At 43.2% G+C, this 20,783-nt stretch overlaps 1 protein-coding gene across 1 annotated transcript in view; it reads right to left on the reverse strand.

The window, feature by feature from the left end:
* The window catches only part of ext1b (exostosin glycosyltransferase 1b), a 177,472-nt gene that overhangs the window by 37,623 nt on the left and 119,066 nt on the right, over positions 1-20,783 (reverse strand). The window contains exons 4-6 of the mRNA XM_080734699.1: positions 13,889-13,996; positions 11,269-11,388; positions 812-944 (exon numbers count right to left, since the gene is read on the reverse strand). Coding sequence (XP_080590825.1) covers positions 812-944; positions 11,269-11,388; positions 13,889-13,996 — 361 coding nt within the window. The remainder of the gene's footprint in view (positions 1-811; positions 945-11,268; positions 11,389-13,888; positions 13,997-20,783) is intronic.

The following is a 20,783-nucleotide window of genomic DNA, read 5'->3' on the forward strand; positions in this document are numbered from 1 at the left end:
TTGATGCACACAGCTACATCAATAAGTACCCTTATGGAACTATTCTAGACTCTCCGAATTAAATTAACACCCCCCGACTTGACTGTGTAGCTGCCTCCTGCAGGTGTGTGTGTGTGTGTGTGTGTGTGTGTGTGTGTGTGTGTGTGTGTGTGTGTGTGTGTGTGTGTGTGTGTGTGTGTGTGTGTGTGTGTGTGTGTGTAGGGCTGTCACAATTATTACATAATCGTCTAATCGCAAATATTTGACATAATCGCGATTATTTTTCATAATCGTCATAATCGTTTCCATGTTGAAAAATGTTCATATACATATTTTTTAAGTCGTTTATCGTGATAAAAAAAAACACTCACAATAATCGTATCGTGAAGATTTAATTTATCGTGAAATTGTGCTCCGTCATGCACTGGGATCAATTCACCTTTTAGTTGCCACCGAGTACCACTGGTACCACTTAAACCCTCTATAATTTTATCAAATCTCTTTGTGCGTTGCGACACGTTTTGAGCTTGTAGATCGCCTATTTTTTTGGCAAATGTTCTGCCCCAGGATAATGGATGTTGGGGATATTTTGATTATCACAATAATATCGTAAATCGCCATTTCTTTGTTACAATAATCGTGACATGAAATTTTCATATGGTCCCATCCCTACTTCACAACTTTGTCAAGTTCACCATCAAATGTAAAGGTTATTTGCTGTGTGTGTGTGTGTGTGTGTGTGTGTGTGTGTGTGTGTGTGTGTGTGTGTGTGTGTGTGTGTGTGTGTGTGTGTGTTTGCGTGCGTGCGTGCATGCGTGCGTGCAGTACTGACCTAGTGTGGCGTAGTAAAAGGGAAAGTCCCCCAGGTATCCGGAGTACTGCGGCAGAGCAAAGAGTCCTCCGGGATGGCTGTTCCACATCAGACTGCTCCGGGAACCGTGCTCCAAAACCCGGTCCTGGATGATCTGCACACACACGGAGTGGATCGGGGATCAGATGGGGACACAACAACAGGTCCACAATACCACTTTTTAGCTGCGAGCCAAAGAAAATCTATTTTCATTAAAGTACAGAACAGTAATAAAACCAAAATGCATCAGGTTGTCGAGTTAAATCTTAAAAAAAACTCTTGCGTCTGCAGATTTCTGCACATTGAGAGAAAACAACCAAAGCAAAGCCTCCGGGCAGGCACCAGATGGAAGTTAGGCTGCAACAGGAACTTCCAAGATGTGATGTGAGCCTGGTAGCACCTCAGTAACCGTTATTGATCACGTCGAAAGTGAATCACTGCAGCACAAAAGTTGAGTCAGGAGGAGTGCCGGAAGGAATCCAGTTTATTGCATATATTTCCACTACACACACACAAACACAAACGATCGACTCTTAACACTCAAATACCTGGAGCGCGCCTGAGTTGCGTTAGATTTTAACCACTTTAACCATTATGTTATGCTTTAACTATTGAAAAATAGCAGATATACAAGCTCACAGTGCCTCGCTGCGAGCTTGTAGATCTGCTATTTTAGAAAAATCATGAAAACGTGTGCAAGTCTTTGAATATCTTTGACCCGACTTCTAAATCCTTCTTCTAAATCAGTGGTTCTCAAACTTTTTCATTTCAAGGACCTCCAAAATTACAGGTCTTTGGCCGCGGACCCCATCTCAAAACATGTTGTTCCAGGGACCAAGCCAGAAGCAAATATTTGAGTTACAAATGTTCGCTTTTAAATAGATATATTCAAAGACTTGCAAAAATATCTAGATTTTTCAAAAATAGCAGATCTACAAGCTCGCTGTGAGCTTGTATATCTGCTATTTTTCAATAGTTAAAGCATTCAATAATTCGAGGCCTAAGTGGGTTAAACTACAGCCAGGCAGGTGCCAGCCAGGCAACCCAGAAAAAAAAGAATACAAAGCCCCATCCCTCTCGGTGGCTCGCTCAAACGTCGGCTCCGAGCCACCCTCAGACAGCTCAGAGACACAAAGTCATCGGCTGGATCTAAACACCAGTCACTCAAGTCTGCTGTGATACTTCCTGAGCCCAAATAGAGCAGTCAGTCAAACGGCCAGACACTTGGAAACAGACACTATTTTCCCCCGGCTGTGACTCTGGGAGGTGGAAGCGATTGGCCTCCGCGCTGAACGGAGCAGGGCGAAGAGAAAAGAGATATTGCTGCTGTGCCCTTGAGCCGGACTAAATTGCTTCGGTAAAACAGACACACAGGTTTGCGGCCATGTTTTATAGCCGCTGTTGGATGGCGCGAGGTGAGGGGGCGAGGTGGTGAGGGGTGACTTGGCCGTTGGCTTGGTAACACAACGGAGGGGAAGAGAGAGTGCGCTTGTGTGTGTGTGTGTGTGTGTGTGTGTGTGTGTGTGTGAGTGTGAGCGTGTGTGGGGGTGTATGCATGCGAGCACCGCAAAAATCCCGAGTGTCAATTTACCTTTGCGAGTAAAAGTTGACACTCTCGGAGCTTAATTCCCTCTCAGGATTTTGCTGTGTGCGTGCGTGCGTGTGTGTGTGTGCGTGCGCGCGTGAAAGAGTGCGCAGTCAGGCGATTTGCAGCAGTGGGCGTCGGGTGGAGGTGGAGAGTGGTAGACAGAGTGCTCGCAGCTAATAATATAGCTGGCGGCCCTCTACTGTAATAATATTGACAAAGCAACATAAAAATTAATCACAGGCAGGTGGAGATATTCATTGAGGGAGGGACAGAGCCACATACTGCAACAGTACGTAAAGATGACTTTGTGTCTATCGTCTATTGGAATTTTCCATTTTCCCCATCCCTGAGGCTAAGTCAGTCAATATCCAATAGCGTCCGCTGAACAGATTAACTTGGAATTCCTTGGAGGTACACTTAAACCAGTGGATCTCCAACAGTTTCATTTCAAGGACCCCCATAACTCTCAAAGTCACAGTCCTGTTGGAAGAGCCTATAGTGTCCCTCCCGAACATTCGGCAAAGATTGCGGATCTACGAGCTCAGTGTTTCTCAAACGTTCAAATTTGACAGTGTACAAAGGGAACCATTGTTATAGACTTGTATGGGTCAATTTAGACCCTCCTAAAGGAGCCCACAGAGTCCCTGGAATCCACTTTGAGAACCACTGTACAAGCTCACAAAGCGTTGTTGCTTGTAGACTGGTATTTTCACAGAAGAGATATTTAGATATTTTAGTCTGGGACACTCCGGTCAACCAAGTATGAAGGGTTTAAAGTGGTTACCTTCTCTATAAAATGCATCTTGCCACGTAAAAAAAAAGAAAACAGAGCCCTTCTTCAGACCTCACGATGGGTCATTTTTCTCGCTCGACTGAAACCCTTCCCCCACCGTCGGCGCCGCGTCGGTCATGATGGACGATTCAATCTGGCCTCCCAACAGGCACAATCAACCAATTAGAGCATGATAGATAAATCCTGGTCCTCTGTGGAAACCACCCTGTGATTCAACTTTAACCCACTCAGAACGGGTTATTATTGTGTATCATTATTTTATGCTTTAGCTATTGAAAAATAGCAGATATACAAGCTCACAGCGTGTGCCGCGCTGCGAGCTTGTAGATCTGCTATTTTTGAAAAATCGTGAAAATTATAATTTTGACCAGATTCTATAAGTGTCTTTTGAAAGATTTTTTGAAAAACACATGTTTCTATGTCAGCAATCTGGCCAGCCATCGTCAAAGAAAAGGTCCTTTTCACTTAACTGGAGCTCAATTAGTCTGTTCTTGAGAGACTACTATGTCAGTGGTTCTCAAACCTTTTCATGTGAAGGACCCCCAAACTGATATTTATTTGACCCCCATCTCAAAATATTTAGTTCCAGGGACCACCCAGAAGCAAAATCTGAGTTACAAACGTTCGATTTGAAAATACATATATTCAAAGATTTGCACACATTTTCACGACTTTTTCAAAAAATAGCAGATCTACAAGCTCGCAGCGCGGCACTCGATGCCGCGCTGTGAGCTTGTATATCTGCTATTTTTCACTGGCTAAAGCATTCAATAATCCTAGGCCTAAATGGGTTAATAGGTGAGCCATAATAGGTAGAGCCAGCACCTCAGGGTCCTGCTCTGTTGGCCCCGTGATTGGTCGAGAATGTGTGCACTTCCTTTACAGGAAATGGTTACGCCATGACGGGTCGAGCATCGCAGGGTTCATGCCGTGCATGTGACTGATTCTCTTCACCACCAGCACACATACACGCACACGTACACAAACTCACACACACACACACAGTTTACAGTTTAGGCATTTAGCAGACGCTTTTAATCCAAAGCGACTTACAATAAGCAGATAATACATCACTATAATAAACAAGATAACATGTCAGAACATCAACAACAATATAACAAAAGCATGCAATACAAAAAATATATATATATATAATCAGTAAAGGAAAAAAAAGGATTCTAAAAACCTAAAAAACAAATGCTAACTAGCTTCCTGTATGGTCATTGAGTGTTTCAGTAGTGCTATGGGTTTAGGTGGAGTTTACTGTAACTTGTGCGCACACGCACACACACACACACACACACACACACACACACACACACACACACACACAGAATATTTACAAGAGTTCCCAGTCAATATAATTTGTTGAGTGTGTATGTGTGTTTGAGGAGATTAAACCCGGCAAGATATCAGTGTGCATATATGATAGTGTGCATGATAGTGTGCGTGTGTGTGTGTGTGTGTGTGTGTGTGTGTGTGTGTATGTGTCTGTGTATGTGTGTGAGCCTATATGATAGTATGGATGATAGTGTGTGTGTGTGTGTGTGTGTGTGTGTGTGTGTGTGTGTGTGTGTGTGTGTGTGTGTGTGCTATCCGCCCAGATCTGCAGCAGAGCGAACGCGGGGCAGACAGGATGAATAAACCATGTTGCTCGTTATCTTGGGGTGGGGGTGGGGGGGGGGGGGGGCTGCCACGGCAACACCATTTACATATGTCACCCCCTCTCCCTCCATCCACCCCCTTTCCTCCCTCCCTCCCTCCCTCTTTCTATCCACCAGTGGCGTCAGTTAAGCAAAAGCTAAGGTATGGCAACATGACTGGTGTCTAGGGATGGGTACCGAATTTCGGTACAAAGCCAGAACCGATAAGGAAATTACGGTTCCTGGGTACCCAACAAAATATTTGTAATTTCAGTACAGCCTATCGGTTTCTAGACACGGCTGACACACTATTAAAATAAACAAAGGCTTCTTCATGATTACATAATACTGTATATATATATATATATGTATATATATACACAGTATCTTAAAATACGTATTTGACTATCTGTCAGGACCTGTCTAACTTACGTGACTATGTGACTTGTATTCCTCCACACACGCACACATGCACGCGACACAGTAGCGTGTAGATGCGAGCATCGAGAGCAACAGCCAGACAGGCATGCAAACTATGGATTGTGGAAAGCACTCTAAAGTGTGGCTTCATTAAAGCAGGGAACCTAAAGAAATGGGAAAGTGTGATAGACCTACATAAGGAAAGTTAATTGACGCTAAGAAAGGTTCCACGTCTGGTTTGTCAAAACATAAAGACAGCGTACACATTCATCTGAAAGAGTGTACGGTCACAGTGTTTGTGTCGTGCGGCGCGCCTGTTGTGGTCTCTGTCCGTTTGTCGTGTCTCAGGGGTATGTTGCGCTGGCAGCATTAAGACGTCCAGTGGCCGATCTCTTCAGAATAGGATATGTTGCTCTAGCAGCAATAAGAGCTCCAGCATAGGCTTCCCGTGGTCGATCTCTTCAGAATAAGAGTATGACTGATGCCATTGAAATACTATTCATTTGCACATCAAAACTAGAAATTAAGCATTTAAACAAAGATATACAACACAAATTATGTTTCTGTGTAAAAATAATATATTTTTTAACCATTTTTGAACCAAAATACGGAACCGTTAGGAACCGGAATCGATAAGCAGAATGGCAGCTGGCAGCTGCCATACCTTGCCGTACCCAACTGACGCCTCTGCTATCCACCTTCCTTCCTTCCTCCCTCTATACAGTATCTCTTGCTTCCTTCCTCTTACTGCCTGGCTTGGTTCCTCCTTCCAGTTCCTCGCTCCTTCAACAAATGTTTATTCCTCACCGTCTCCTTACCCAGCACATTCACTCATGCACACGCATACACACGTTCATACGAGGGATGGGACGATATGAAAATATCATATCACGATTATTGTGACAAAAGAAATCGCGATTTACGATATTATCGCGATAATCAATAATTCATTATCCATTATCCTGGGGCGGAACATTTGCCAAAATATAGCAGATCTACAAGCTCACAACGCGTCGCAATGCAGCGCGTTGTGAGCTTGTAGATCTGCCACAAGCTGATCTACAATAGAGTGAAAAAAAGACTGTATCAAGTACATATATTATAAGTACATTTTACCAATTATTAGGGGGTTTAACTGATATGCAGCTGAGCAAATAAAAGGTGAATTGATCCCAGTGCATGACAGAGGACGATATCACAATAATTTAAATCTCCACAATATCGTGAGTGTTTTTTTATCACGATAAACGATAATATCGCTCATCGTCCCATCCCTAGTTCATGCGCACCCGCCTCGCGCACACACAAACACAGACACACACACACACAGACACACACACACACACTAAGTTGCAGGCTTTCACAGTGTCACCTTGTGCCTTGGTACAGAGTGACAACATATCAGCAGGGTTGTGTCTGGGTGGCACCATGAGTATCGGGCCTGACACACCTTGACATATGGAGATGTGATTCTCACCGTGAGCGTGTGTGTATATGCGCGTGCATGTGTGAGTGACAGCCTATGGAGAAAGATACTCCAGATAACAAACAGGCGATAAGCGCTTAGCTGGGATCAGACAAAGTATGGGTGCAGAACACGAGACATATCAGATTAGTGTGTGTGTGTGTGTGTGTGTGTGTGTGTGTGTGTGTGTGTGTGTGTGTGTGTGTGTGTGTGTGTGTGTGTGTGTGTGTGTGTGTGTGTGTGTGTGTGTGTTCTCATGCATGTGTAGCAGAGTACCCTGCCTGAAACCCTGAAGCCTAATATATTATCTCTGTCTGGTGGAAACCTTGTATCTCCAAAACAGTTCCTTTTTATTATTATTTAAAAAAACATCTTACCAATCTACAAGCTCTTAACATGAGCTTATAGATTGGCTATTTTCACTACTTTTGTGCGACATGCTTGTGTGACAAAATAGAGCATGGATTTTATGAACAACAAATATGGAAATGCAAGGTTTCTGCCCAACAACAACAACAACAACTAAATGAAATGAAGGCAATGAAGGCAGAGGCTCTTTCCTAGAGACTACAGAGCTAGCTCCTAGGAGGAGAGATGAGTTTACTGCGGCCAGAGCTTGGACACAGAGGATGTTTGGGACCACAGAGCCAAGCTTACTATATAAGCTGGGGTGTTATCTTTTCATCTTAAACACAGGCTGGTTTATTTCCCCCATCTCTTTCTCAGCCATTTCTCTTTCTGAAACAGACTGCAGGAGAAGAGAAGGATTCGACACGATGCAGAAGGCTCTTTTAGGCTGAAATGTGAAATCTACGGTATGTGTACCGTTATGTTTGGCGTTGCAATTGTAGTTAGCAGTTTAACAAAAACGTAATTTGCCACTGACGGAGAAAAATATCGAGATCGGAGATTGATGCATTACCATTTATTAACACTAGAAGCTTCGGGCGGCCCAGCGTCTAGTCGGCGACCTGGCCAACTCGGAACAATGTAAATAGGGAATGAATGCCCCGCCCTTTAATGCAAACCCCATTATACCTGTTTTCATAGGGCCCGTTTTGACCATCTGTCTGCCTGTGTCCATTTATGCCCATATATGGAGATATCTGTATCTGTCTGTCTGTCTGTCGGCGTCCATTTTATGTCCATATATGGAGATCACTGCAGTTATAGTTCTGGGTCCATTTTATGCCCATATATGGAGATATCTGTCTATCTGCGTCCATTTTATGCCCATATATGGAGTATCTGTCTGTGCCTCCAACTGTGTTGCAGACACAGTGCCGGTTCCCCCTTTAATGCAAACCTCATTATACCTGTTGTCATAAGATCCGTTTTGAACATCTGTTTGCCTGTGTCCATTTATGCCCATATATGGAGATATCTGTATTAGGGATGAGGCCGAATATTCGGCACCGAAAATTTTCGGCCGAAAATGGCTAAAAATGCATTTTCGGTTTTCGGCCGTATAGTTTTTAAAACTGAATAGTATAGCACCGAATAGTGTGAAGAACAGGGGTCCAGTATAATCTCTCAAAAAGCAGCCGCAGCATCAGTAAACATTCTCTCTCTCTCCCCCCTCCCTCACTCACTCACTCCGTCTCGCATTCACTTCACTTCACTAGTCTGCGCAGCTCAGCTGCCGGCTAACGAGTGTAGCCTACATTGCGACCTGTCGCTCGTTGTGTAAGCTTAGCTCCGTGCCAGGCAGCGTGCCTCCGTCAAGCTCGTTAAAGTGTTCATTGAGCAGGAGCAGAGCCTCCGCGATTTTGATTGACAAAGATAGCAGTTAGTTGAGTGCTGTTTGTCAATTCTTTGTTGCTACAGAGCATAGCACTAGTCAGTGCTAAGGGCTAACAACAACCATGCATAAGGATGTCGTCTCTGTCACTGGTGTTAGTTGTGTGAAGCTTGTCAGAGTGTTTGTCAGCGAGCGTCTCGGTTTGGCTGCTGAGTTCATGTTCAACCTCTTCCAGAGAGAGATGGAGACACACACTGTGTGTGTGTGTGTGTGTGTGTGTGTGTGTGTGTGTGTGTGCGTGCGTGCGTGCGCGTGCGTGCGTGCGTGTGTGGTGTGGTGTGGTGTGGTGTGGGGGGGGGGGGCTATAGGGGGCTATAGGCACATGGCTAGTAAAAAAATTGTGAGATGTAAGGTCCTGTCTGGACTCTGTAGTTAGATGGATAGATGAGGGACAGACGGTAGGAAGAGTGGGCACTAAGGAGGAGTGGGCACCTTGATATCAAGTTCTAATATTTCTATAACTGCTAAAAAAAAATATACAATCATTTGGGCATAAAGAATAAGTTCAATGATAAATGTAGGGCTGATAATGACATACGTGATATGGCATGTTCAAATCATGTAATCAAAAAGTTAATTTTGAGCCCTGATAATGGTGATTATTATTATTATTATTATAGTTTTGTATGGTTTTGACATAATCACGTTTGCCATAATAAGGTAGCTTTACAACAAATGGTACAAAAATGGTAATAAAAATACATTATGCGCATAATATATATTAATAATATTCGGCTATTCGGTATTCGGTTTTCGGCGGAATGTTTCCACTATTCGGTATTCGGTTTCGGCCAATAATTTTTTATTCGGCACATCCCTAATCTGTATCTGTCTGTCTGCGTCCATTTTTTTGTTGACTCATGTGGCGTACGTGATGTCAGAGCCTTTTATGAAGTGATGTCACAATGAGTCAGAGCTTTCGCCGATTTCCTCCGGAACAGCCTGATGTCAACAATCAACCCCGCATAAGGAGATTCCGAACGTTTCACGCCGGTTCGGGAAAACCGCGCGTCGGGTCGGGTCGAGACCCGGCACTGCACTCCGTGCCGCGGCGGGGAACGTGCGTGCCGAATCTGAAGCCGGTGGGACGAACGGTTCTCGAGATACGCGGATTACAGACACACAGACACACAGACAGACAGACAGACACACACGCAGAGACTTCTCGCATTTATAGATAGATAATAAAATTGGAAAACATAAGTAACAACCAGATATGGGCTTAATATTGATGACATCAGGGAACTCCATATGTTGGGCATAAAAGGGACAAGGACGGAATTAATTTGCAATTGTGGTTGCTGTGAAGCGAGTCACATTTGCAAATGAATTCTGTCTTGGCCATACAGTATATGGGGCGTGACTGACTGACGCACACAAGCTGCAGGTTTTCATAGTAAATGCGACCTACGGCCACAAAAATAATAAAATACAGTCATTGGAATAACATTAAGTGCATTCATTGATATATTTTCATCCTCCTTTAGCCCCTTGTATAAAAGAGGAGAAGCAGTAGAGACTAGAATATACAGCATTGCAGGGGTGTCCAGAGTGCAGCCTGATGACAAGTTGTATACGGCCCGCGGCTGCATTCCTAAATTAGTCTATAAACTGCCCGCCAGCACCGTCAAACAAGAACATTTTAAAGTAGGATTCCTTGTTCCCTGTTGTCTCATGCTGAAGGGGTCAAATGAAGGCTATTTTGTTGTATTTTCTACCTTGCATGTCTGGTTACATTTGGTAATGTGAGTTATTTGTGTTTTGTTCAGAGCACACACCTAAATACTGTATTGATGATAGTTAAATAAAATCTGTATGTGACTTCGTTATCGTCCGACCGAAAGTACATTTTGTCAGGAGACATACAGTTTAGTCGGCCCTTGGGTATTTTAATATTTTTGAATGTGGCCCCCTTTGAAAAAAAATGTGGACACCCCTGCAGTATGGAGCCTGAAGCTGGCATTTTTATCTAACGTGCCTAAAAAAACAGCAGGTCATTGCAAATTGTCGCCGGGCATGTGCTCACACGACCATTCCAGGCTGTCCCGGTCATGAAACGGTGAGCCAATGGCCTGAGAACAACGTGGAGACTGCAGTGAGGCTGCTGTTGACACTGGAGACCTCTGACAGCGAGATGGATGACTGAGAACCAGAGCACCAAGGGAGAGAGAAACCGTGTGTGTGCCTGTCTCTCTCTGTGTGTGTGTGTGTGTGTGTGTGTGTGTGTGTGTGTGTGTGTGTGTGTGTGTCCGTGTGTGTGTGTTTTGCTGGTTAGTGTGTGTACTGTATCATGTGTGCAAGAGAGATAAAAGATAAGATATGTAAATGGTGCTTTTATACTGTGTATTGCGTTACATTCACACGCCGACGGCAGAGAAAACCATGCAAGGCAAGGCACCGTGCCTCAACGGGAGCGGTTATGGGTGAGTGTCTCGCTCAAGGACACGAACACAGGGGGGAGCCCGGGATCGAACCGGGCACCTTTCCGACTCCCAAGCGGCCGCTCTACTTCCTGAGCCACTGCCGCCTCCGGACGTATGTGCATACATTACAAGCATGAGTAACACACACACACACACACACACACACACACACACACACACACACACACACACACACACACACACACACACACACACACACACACACACACACACACACACACACACACACACACACACACACACACACACACACACACACACACACAAAATGTGTGGATTCCTCACCTCCAGTGTGGTCAGGACTATCTTCTCCACAGAGGAAAAGTAAGCCTCCCAGAGGAACTGAGTCTGCTGTCTGAGAGACAAGATCTTGTCTTGGTGGATGGAGCGCACTGTGGATGGAATCTACAGACAGACAGACAGACAGACAGACAGACAGTCACTACATGGTGCAGGGATACATTGGAACAAGGGATGGGACGATACGCGATATTATCGTTTATCGTGATAAAAAACACTCGCGATAATCGTATCGTGGAGATTTAGATCTATCATGATATCTTCCTCCATTTTGCACTGAGCTGCATAATCCGGTACCACTTAAACCCTCTATAATTGGTAAGGTACTTATAATATACGTACTTGATACAGTCTTTTTCACTCCCTATCAAATGTCTTTGCCAAAAAATAGCCGATCTACAAGCTCACAACGCGTCGCAACGGGGATAATGGATTTTTATTATCGCGATAATATCGTAAATCTTGATTTCTTTTGTCACAATAATCGTGATATGACATTTTCATATTGTCCCATCCCTAATTGGAACACATTAAGGGCTCACACCCACACATGTGATAACATTATGTCAGGTATAATTTGGGGGACAGAAGTACAGTTTACACAGGTGTTAGAATTATATATTTCCTTTTTTTTATAAATGTTCCAAAAATAATTACCAGCCGTGTAGATAGAATTACCAGTAAAGACTCCCTAATCGGGAGATAAGCGACCGTTGGTCGCTTATCTCCACAAATATCACAACCTCCACCTCTCACGTCATACGGGCAGCCATAGTTACACCTGGAATGTTGAATCTCCATATATGGAGATAACCTACGCATCACACAAAGTCTGACCTAACCAGCCCATACTTGGGCATGGACGACTTATATCTCCATATACGGAGATGGCCATATATGGAGATACGATGACATCACAGAGTCCACAGCTGATGATGTGGCGTGATGTCATACAATACACAAACAAGCCCTATATAAAGGGGCAATTCTCACCAGGGAAGAGAGCATTCCCCACTAGCTGAGTTTCTTAAGATGGTTGGATGTGTGATGTCATACTGATGTCAGCAGTGTGATGTCATACTGATGCGGAGATATGAGCAGGGCAAAGGTGTGACGTGTGACGTGTGACCGACCGACGGACGGACGGACGGCCGGCCGGTGGAGGTTTTGATACTAAACTGCGACCTAACGGTCGCAATTAAAGGACAACTTTGTTTTTTTTTACAACAAGGGTTCATATTTTAGATGGTCATTAGAGAAGAGAAAAGATGAGTGCTTTCATTTACTTCTTTCTATCGTTTTTGTGATTTTAACTAAATATGTATTTTTAGACACAATAAGCCCATTGCCAAGATGCACCGAAATCTTTCATTGGCAGCTGTGACTTATGGGGGCTGGTGTAACAAAGAAATTGCCGGCTTACTGTGTCTAAAAAGACATATTTAACCAATTGTACGCACTGCCCCCACCCACTGAAAACAAAATACTAAAATCGTTAAAACAATAGAAAGCAGTAAATGAAAACATTTTAACCCTCGGATCTTTTCTTTTCTTTGTTAGCCTCCTGGTTGGTCCCTGACTGACCAACCAGCAGGCTCTATCTGCCTTGTCCCGCCCTGGTTCCACCTTTTTTATGTTGAATTAACTAAAACATAGTTTTTGGAGAAATAAAAACATTTAAAAACATGCTGATTCACTATGCTGCCACTGAGCAGCTCCAATTTGACTGAACAAAGTTTGAAATTAGAATTGAGCACACAGAATAACAATATGAAGCAACTGAATTGACATGGCAGTGGATGGAATGTCCCACTGAATGTCCCACCAAGACACGGCAACCAATGGGTGTGGAGAGGGGCAGGACAATGGGCGGGACTTGACAAAGGGTGAATTACAATCTAAAATATGAACCCTTGTTGTAAAAAAAACACAGTTGTCCGATGCCCCTTGGAGTGATGCACTGGGTGTGTGTGCGTGTGTGTGTGTCTACTGTGTGTGTGTGTGTGTGTGTGTGTGTGTGTGTGTGTGTGTGTGTGTGTGTGTGTGTGTGTGTGTGTGTGTGTGTGTGTGTGTGTGTGTGTGTGTGTGTTAGGGATGGGGCGATATGAAAATGTCATATCACGATTATTGTGACCAAAGAAATCGCGATTTCCGATATTATCGCGATAATCAAAATCCATTATCCTGGGGCAGAACTTTTTCCAAAAAATAGCCGATCTACAAGCTCTGCTATATTTTGGCAAAAACATTTGGTACAGAGTGAAAAAAATACTGTATCAAGTATGTATATTATAAGTACCTTTTACCAATTATAGAGGGTTTAAGTGGTACTGGATATGCAACGATAAATTAAATCTCCACGATACGATTATCGTGACTTATTATCACGATAAACGATAATATCGCGCATCGTCCCATCCCTAGTTTGTGTGTGTGTGTGTACTGTGTGTGTGTACTGTGTGTGTGTGTACTGTGTGTGTGTGTGTGTGTGTGTGTGTACTGTGTCTGTGTGTGTGTGTGTGTGTGTGTGTGTGTGTGTGTGTGTGTGTGTGTGTGTGTGTGTGTGTGTGTGTGTGTGTGTGTGTGTGTGCTCGTGGCCTATTACCTGGAGCAGCAGTCTCTCGTCTCCGATGACAGCGGCCGTGTTCCAGTCGATGATCTCTGAGAAGGGCAGCTCCCAGCCATTACTCAGCATCACAGGAACACAGGCAGCCTGCGCACACACACACACACACACACACACACACACACACACACACACACACACACACACACACACACACACACACACACACACACACACACACACACACACACACACACACACACACACACACACACACACACACACACACACACACACAGGGGATGAGAGAGAGGCAGGTTTAGGATCGTTAATGTACTTTCAGTATTCCTGTGCTGCTGTGTGGAAACCTTGAACGTCCAAAAAACTTTTTTTGGAAATGGAAATGGAAAAAAAGAGAACCTGCGTTAAAATGTTTTGTTTTTAAACATTTTCAAAATGGCCCCCAAGTACCTCACTGCCACGTTCCTAAATTTCTAGTGCACGGATCAATTTTTAGTGCACGCCCATGCCTAGATCATGCACCATATGTGTAGTACTTTTTAACAGCTTTCAAACAAAAAATCCGCTTGGAAATCCGTTCAGGCATTCATGAGATAGAAGCCTTCAAAGTCAAACAAAATCCGATCTACAAGCCTTTTATTCAAAAGACTATGACCAAAACTAAATCAAAATGTGCTGTCAAAAACAACACTGATACTGATGCCACTGATACTAAACAGTGCCCAAATTTGGAGATGACTGACATCACTGATACCTCCGGGTTCTCCAACATTACTTCTGAGACTCCTACATGCTATCCCTCATATCGTCACTGTCGGGCAGAAACCTCGTATCTCCAAGTTTCAAATGTGTAAGTTTTTTCGCGAAGTAAAGCCCTGCTTCATCATACAAGGCCATCACACAGGTAGTGAAAACAGCAGATCTACAAGCACACAACGCCGGTGCGAGGCGTTGTGTGCTTGTAGATCGGCTGTTTTCACCAGTTTAAATCATTTTTAAAATGATAAATGCAAAACATAAGAGTTTTGGACATACAAGGTTTCCACCCGACAACGACGATATACTGTGCACACAGCACACCACACAACCCAATCCCAACATAATTCGGAGCACATTATGTTCGAACGGGTAAGGACTAGGGATGTCCCGATACCACTTTTTTGCTGACCAAGTAAAAGTACGAGTACTTAATTTGAGTACTTGCCAGTACCAAATACCGATACTGTAAGTTAAGTTTCTGTACAAGTGCTTAAATAGTGTGTGGCGCTCCAAAATAAAATGCTTTAAATAATTATGTTGTCATGCCTAGAGTGAGAGAAGGTGAACACATATTTATGGAACAAAATGGTATCTGGCGCTGCCGTGAGCAATATCGGACGAGTACGAGTACAGCAAAATAGGCTGGTATCGGGGCGAGTACCGATACTGCGACTACCGATATCGCATCCCTAGTGTATCCCTACTAGTGTTTATTGATTCCTCAATTGACAAAACTATTCATACAAATATCCAATGTTATTATTTAGTCAAAAGCTCCTGTTAATACCTTTTCATTGGTTCAAGATTTATAACTTTCTCTTTCAGATGGTTTCCAAAATAGCAATCTAAAAGCTTGCAGAGCGGCTATTTTCGCTACTTTTATATGTCCCTCTTGTTATGACAAAGTAGGGCGTCAATTTACAAAATAATAATAAAGATAAATAAATACAAATAAAATAAAATACGATTTCTGCCCAAAAGTCACGATTTGCAGTTTGACACACTACAGTCACACAGAGACAGGGGACACATCTAACCTAGTTCTATTGAGAACACCTTCGTAAACCACATTTACACACATTCCAATTATGAATGTATTCCTTCACATCGTTCCCTTGAGAGAGACGCATGCATGTACCCACACATACATAAAAAAACAGCTTGACACTGAGATCAAAAAGAAGTGAGATCAAATATAATCTAGATATGCATGCAATACACAGGGGGCAACCACCCTACATATACCTTATTCTAAATAAGTGAGCCCGATATTCAGATGCGCAGTGGCTTAAGATTATTCACTATCACTTAAATATTCATACAAGCAGAATTTTAGATACAGATAGACTGTAAATAGAACAAAGAATGTGTTTGTGTGGGACGTGTTACCAATGCTAGGGGAGCCAGTTTTTATATGTATATTTAACTTATAAAAATACATTTTTTTTATTCTGCCTGTTTGCTTGTAACATCTCTGTGGTTTGCTCACTACTTGATTCAGTAGCACACAGGCTGTTGAGGTTTCAGATTATGTCATTAGCATATTGTTGCTTTCAGACGAGACGATAAGAAAGACTGAACAATAGAGTTGTTCAATACCAGTATCAGAAATGCATCTGATACTGCCTAAAATGCTGGAACTGCTATTGTATCTGCGAGTATGAAAGTCTTCCCACCGACCCCACATCACCTACTGTAATGTGATGATAGCTCATTTATGCTTAACAATTCTTTAGTTTCAATGTTTAGTTTTTAAGTTAATGTTGGACTACTGTTTTACAATGTTAATGTACAAATCAAATGCTTTGAATGACTAAACTGTGGCTGCATTTTAACAATTCACTTACATGACGAAAGTTTCACAGTTCCTATGGTCTTATGTGAAACGTATGCATTGTGTCGCCTCACGCTTTCCCTTTCCCCTCTGTGTGAAAACAGAATAATAACTAGTAGTTTCCAAGCCTTTGAAGCCACATTTCCGTTTCTTTATGGTAGTTTCCACCATCTTCTGCCTAAACCTGCATACTGTAGCTTGTGAGTTGTGACTTTGCGGTGACTCACATTTTTCCCTGTTGAGCGTTGCATTAAGCAACGAATGCGATGACAGGTTAACCTGCACTTGACCCACGTGTGCGGAGTGTGATTGACATTGAACACAGCTCAGTGATAACAGCCTGCCCTGCTTTCTACGCAGTCATTGGACTAAAGCCAGGTTCAAGGAAAAAATGGCTATGCTGTCCAGTGATTTGCCTTTTGAAAACTAGGGCCAATCAAAATGCGGGACATCGTCTCCATATGTGGGACATGGGATAAAAATGCTGTGCAGTCGCACATAAAGCAGGGCACCTAGGGCTAACCCTACATGTATAACTGTATAGGTGCCGAACTGTATGTGAAAAAAAACACATATAGTGTATATACTGAAACAAATACAGTGACCAGCTAAATCCATAGTGTTCATAATTTAACCACTTAAAAACCCAAATGTATAATTCAGTTTGTGACGGTGTTGGCTGCCGAAAATAGTAGCGCTTGTAAATCTGCTATTTTTTTACATTTTGTGCCAAGATAGGGAAAGTGGTTAAGTCTATTGTAAAAGTTGACCTTTAAGACAAGTGTCACTCCCAATTACTCCTTTGCGCACAAAGGAGACAGTTGAGGTGGTTCGGGCAGCTAGTAAACCACCCCAAGGAGTTTTTCCAGGCGTGAACAGCTTAACCTATTCATGAACAGGTACACATTATTGTGTATCATTATTTTATGCCTTAACAATTGAAAAATAGCAGATATACAAGCTCACAGCGCGGCACCGAGTGCCGCGCTGCGAGTTTGTAGATCTGCTATTTTTGAAAAATCGTAAAAATTAGAATTTTGACCCGATTCAAAGTGTCTTTTGAATCCTTCTAAGATTTTTAAAAAAAACGATGTTTCTATATGTCAGCAATCTGACTAGCCATCGTCAAAGAAAAGGTCCTTTTCACTTAAATGGAGCTCAGTTAGTCTGTTCTTGAGAGACTACCATGTCAGTGGTTCTCAAACCTTTTCATGTGAAGGACCCCCAAAATGATATGTATTTGGCCACGGACCCCCATCTCAAAATATCTAGTTCCAGGGACCACCCAGAAGCAAAATTTGAGTTACAAACGTTCGCTTTAGAATATACATATATTCAAAGATTTGCACACATTTTCACGACTTTTTCAAAAATAGCAGATCTACAAGCTCGCAGCGCGGCACTCGGTGCCGCGCTGTGAGCTTGTATATCTGCTATTTTTCACTGGTTAAAGCATTCAATAATTCTAGGCCTAAATGGGTTAAAGAGGCCACAGGGCAGACTGAGGACTACTAGGTGTGGGGATTATATCTCCCTGCTGGCCTGGGAACGCCTCAGGAAGCCCCAGTTAGAGCTGGCTACTGTGGCCCGGGAAAGAGAAGGCTGGAATTCCCTGCTGGAACTGCTACCTCCACTCCGGATAAGCGTGCAAAGATGGATGGATAGATATTAACACTCAGGATGTTACAGACACAAGAAAGGTCATTCAGGCACTTCTGAAACCCGAGGAAACAAAATTATACATGAGAAGAATATTGAATCATACTTTTTCCCCAAGATTGTATTCCCTCCATAGTATTTTATACCAGTTATAAATATCCGTAATGTAGCTAAGCTTGCCCATGTTGTCGCAACTTTTTTATTGCTGCTACAGTATATTGGATATCAAGAGATATTGTGTCTCAACAGCATTTACCTGGATAAATAAAGGACTAATAATAATAATTATACAATTATCCCTCTATAACAAATGTGACACGTCATGAGCTTGTAGATCTGCAATTTTTTGCTGAATGTTCGCCTATTTTTGCCTATGGCGATGATAATATTTGCCTATTGTGAGTGACACGCACGGAATAGATGTGCGAGGGTTCACGTGGCTGACTGGTTGCAGATCTAAGTGGAATAAAGTAGGACTGAGGCCAGGTAGAAGGAACCACAAAGCAAAGCCCTGAATAATAAAAAAAGATGAGAAGATGAGAGGTAAGCTGATAAAAAAAAAAGACAAGACATACAAAGATGAAAAGACAAGGAGCCAACGGTGACCTTTGCCGGCGGGATGGAGGGATAAGAAAAGAAATTGAGGGAACAGCTGGTGTATGCGCGCGCGTGTGTGTGTGTGTGCGTGTGTGCGTGTGCGTGTGCGTGCGTGCGTGTGTGTATCGACATAATGACGGTGCTGTCACTCCCGGGTCATAAAGGTGGCAGCTAGAACAGAGCTGGCCCCGAGGCTGCGCTCTCACCATCTGAGACATATTATACAGTACAGACATACTGTACAGTACAGCACTGAATCTCAACCTCAATATAGGACCACAATGGAAAGAAGTCCCCCCAAAGGACCCTTTTTGTGTTATCCTTTTAGCATGAACTCATTAAGGCACAAAATGCCTTCTAGATCAGTAAAATAGCAGATGTAAAAGCTTGTAGATCTGCTAATTATTTTCTTGTTTTAATAGCCAATGCAAAAATCACAGATGTCCCGGTTTTAATGGGTCTGATTGTACCTCATGCTGTTTATATGTCTGACTAATAAAGTATTCAATCAATCAATCAAACAATCAAAAACCTTATTTGTTTTTATTTCAAGGACCCCCGGTTTGATATGCATTAAGCCACGGAGCCACGTCTGATATGATTGTCTTTTTAATCTCTAATCTACACTGCTGAGAGCATAGAAATGTTCCATTTGTAAATGTGGTTCCTAAGTAACTATAAATAAATAGGTGGGAAGCCCCTGGAAACGCCTCTGGGTCTCAACCAGCAGACCCCACATTTGAGAAACAGTGCGGTACACAAACACGCAACAAACAAACAATGACTTGCGTACTGTTTATACACTCGCTCACCCACACAAACACTTCAGAGACATTACTACCTCATGAGAAGGCAAATGCCTCCCTCGCTCTCTTTACCCCCCCATCCCATTCACTCACTCCAACATAAGTAGGTGAGTAGCATGAGTCTGACAGACAGGGAAAGCGGAGAGAAGCGGAGAAGTGAGTTTTTGACAGGCATGGAGGAGAGCAGACACGTGCATACAGTATAGACATCAAAGGGGGCTTGGCTTGAGCCCCTGCCCTTTTATCTGCCTGTAAAAAGTGCCCTCTCCAGATCGTGATTACAGTTTTTACTATGGTAAAAGAAATGCAAACGTCCACTTTCCATGCCATACCTGAAGGCAGCATTCAAGGGAACTGCCTTGTCCAAACTCTCCTGAACTTGAATACAGCAGCTTATGTTGAAAGAATTGCCCTCTCTGTGTAGTAATCCAAGCCGTTATGCCACATCTCCAGAATTCACTTGATTATGCTTAGTACAGTGTGGTATCAAGCAGTGAAAATAGCCAATAGCCAATATTTCCACTAAAAGGCCCTTTAGAAATTTCAGCACCTGCCTCTCTAACATTCTCTGCACTTCGCTGGAGGAGAGGAGAGGATCTCCACTCTCCATGGTGTCTGGTCTGTGGTGGTTGGTTGGCAGAGGGCGGAGTGAAAGCCGGTAGTTAGCGGTAGTTAAGTGCACTTATGTAGGTGCACTCTGTGGACAGTAGTGGGCGGCAAGGAGAGCGAGGGGACGGCACCGCAGCGCTAATGCAGTGCAATCACAGAGACGGATGAAGCGGGAGGTGGGAGGTAAAGTGAGCCGCATGTGGAGGGTAGAGAAAGGGTAGAACGTAGGGGTGCAACGCAGGGCACTTCACGCGGGAGGTCAGACAAGTTTAGTGTTTAACTTTGAACTACTTCACAATACAACGCAAACTTTAGATAATTCCAGTCAGTTCGGTGTCATCTTCTTGACATACTTACATAGCGTATGTACAGAGTGAATTATTTTCCTTTATACTATCCCTACCCTACAGGGAAGGGTAATTACCGTTAGTGCCTATTGAGATTGGCAGATTTCACCCAGGTTTTTTCCTCTCACTCATGACACTTTGTCTGCTGACCTCACTCAGCAACACAATAAAAATAAAATAAACAAAAATATAAATAAAACAATTCACAGGAGGCAAGCAGTGATCACCCCATGATGTGCACTGCAATGTAGTTTCAAATGCACTACATTGCAGGCGCTTTATTGAGGGTAAAAAATAATAAT

The sequence above is a fragment of the Nannobrachium achirus genome, assembly GCF_963921795.1.
Source record: "Nannobrachium achirus genome assembly, chromosome: 10".
Classification (NCBI taxonomy): Eukaryota; Metazoa; Chordata; class Actinopteri; order Myctophiformes; family Myctophidae; genus Nannobrachium; species Nannobrachium achirus.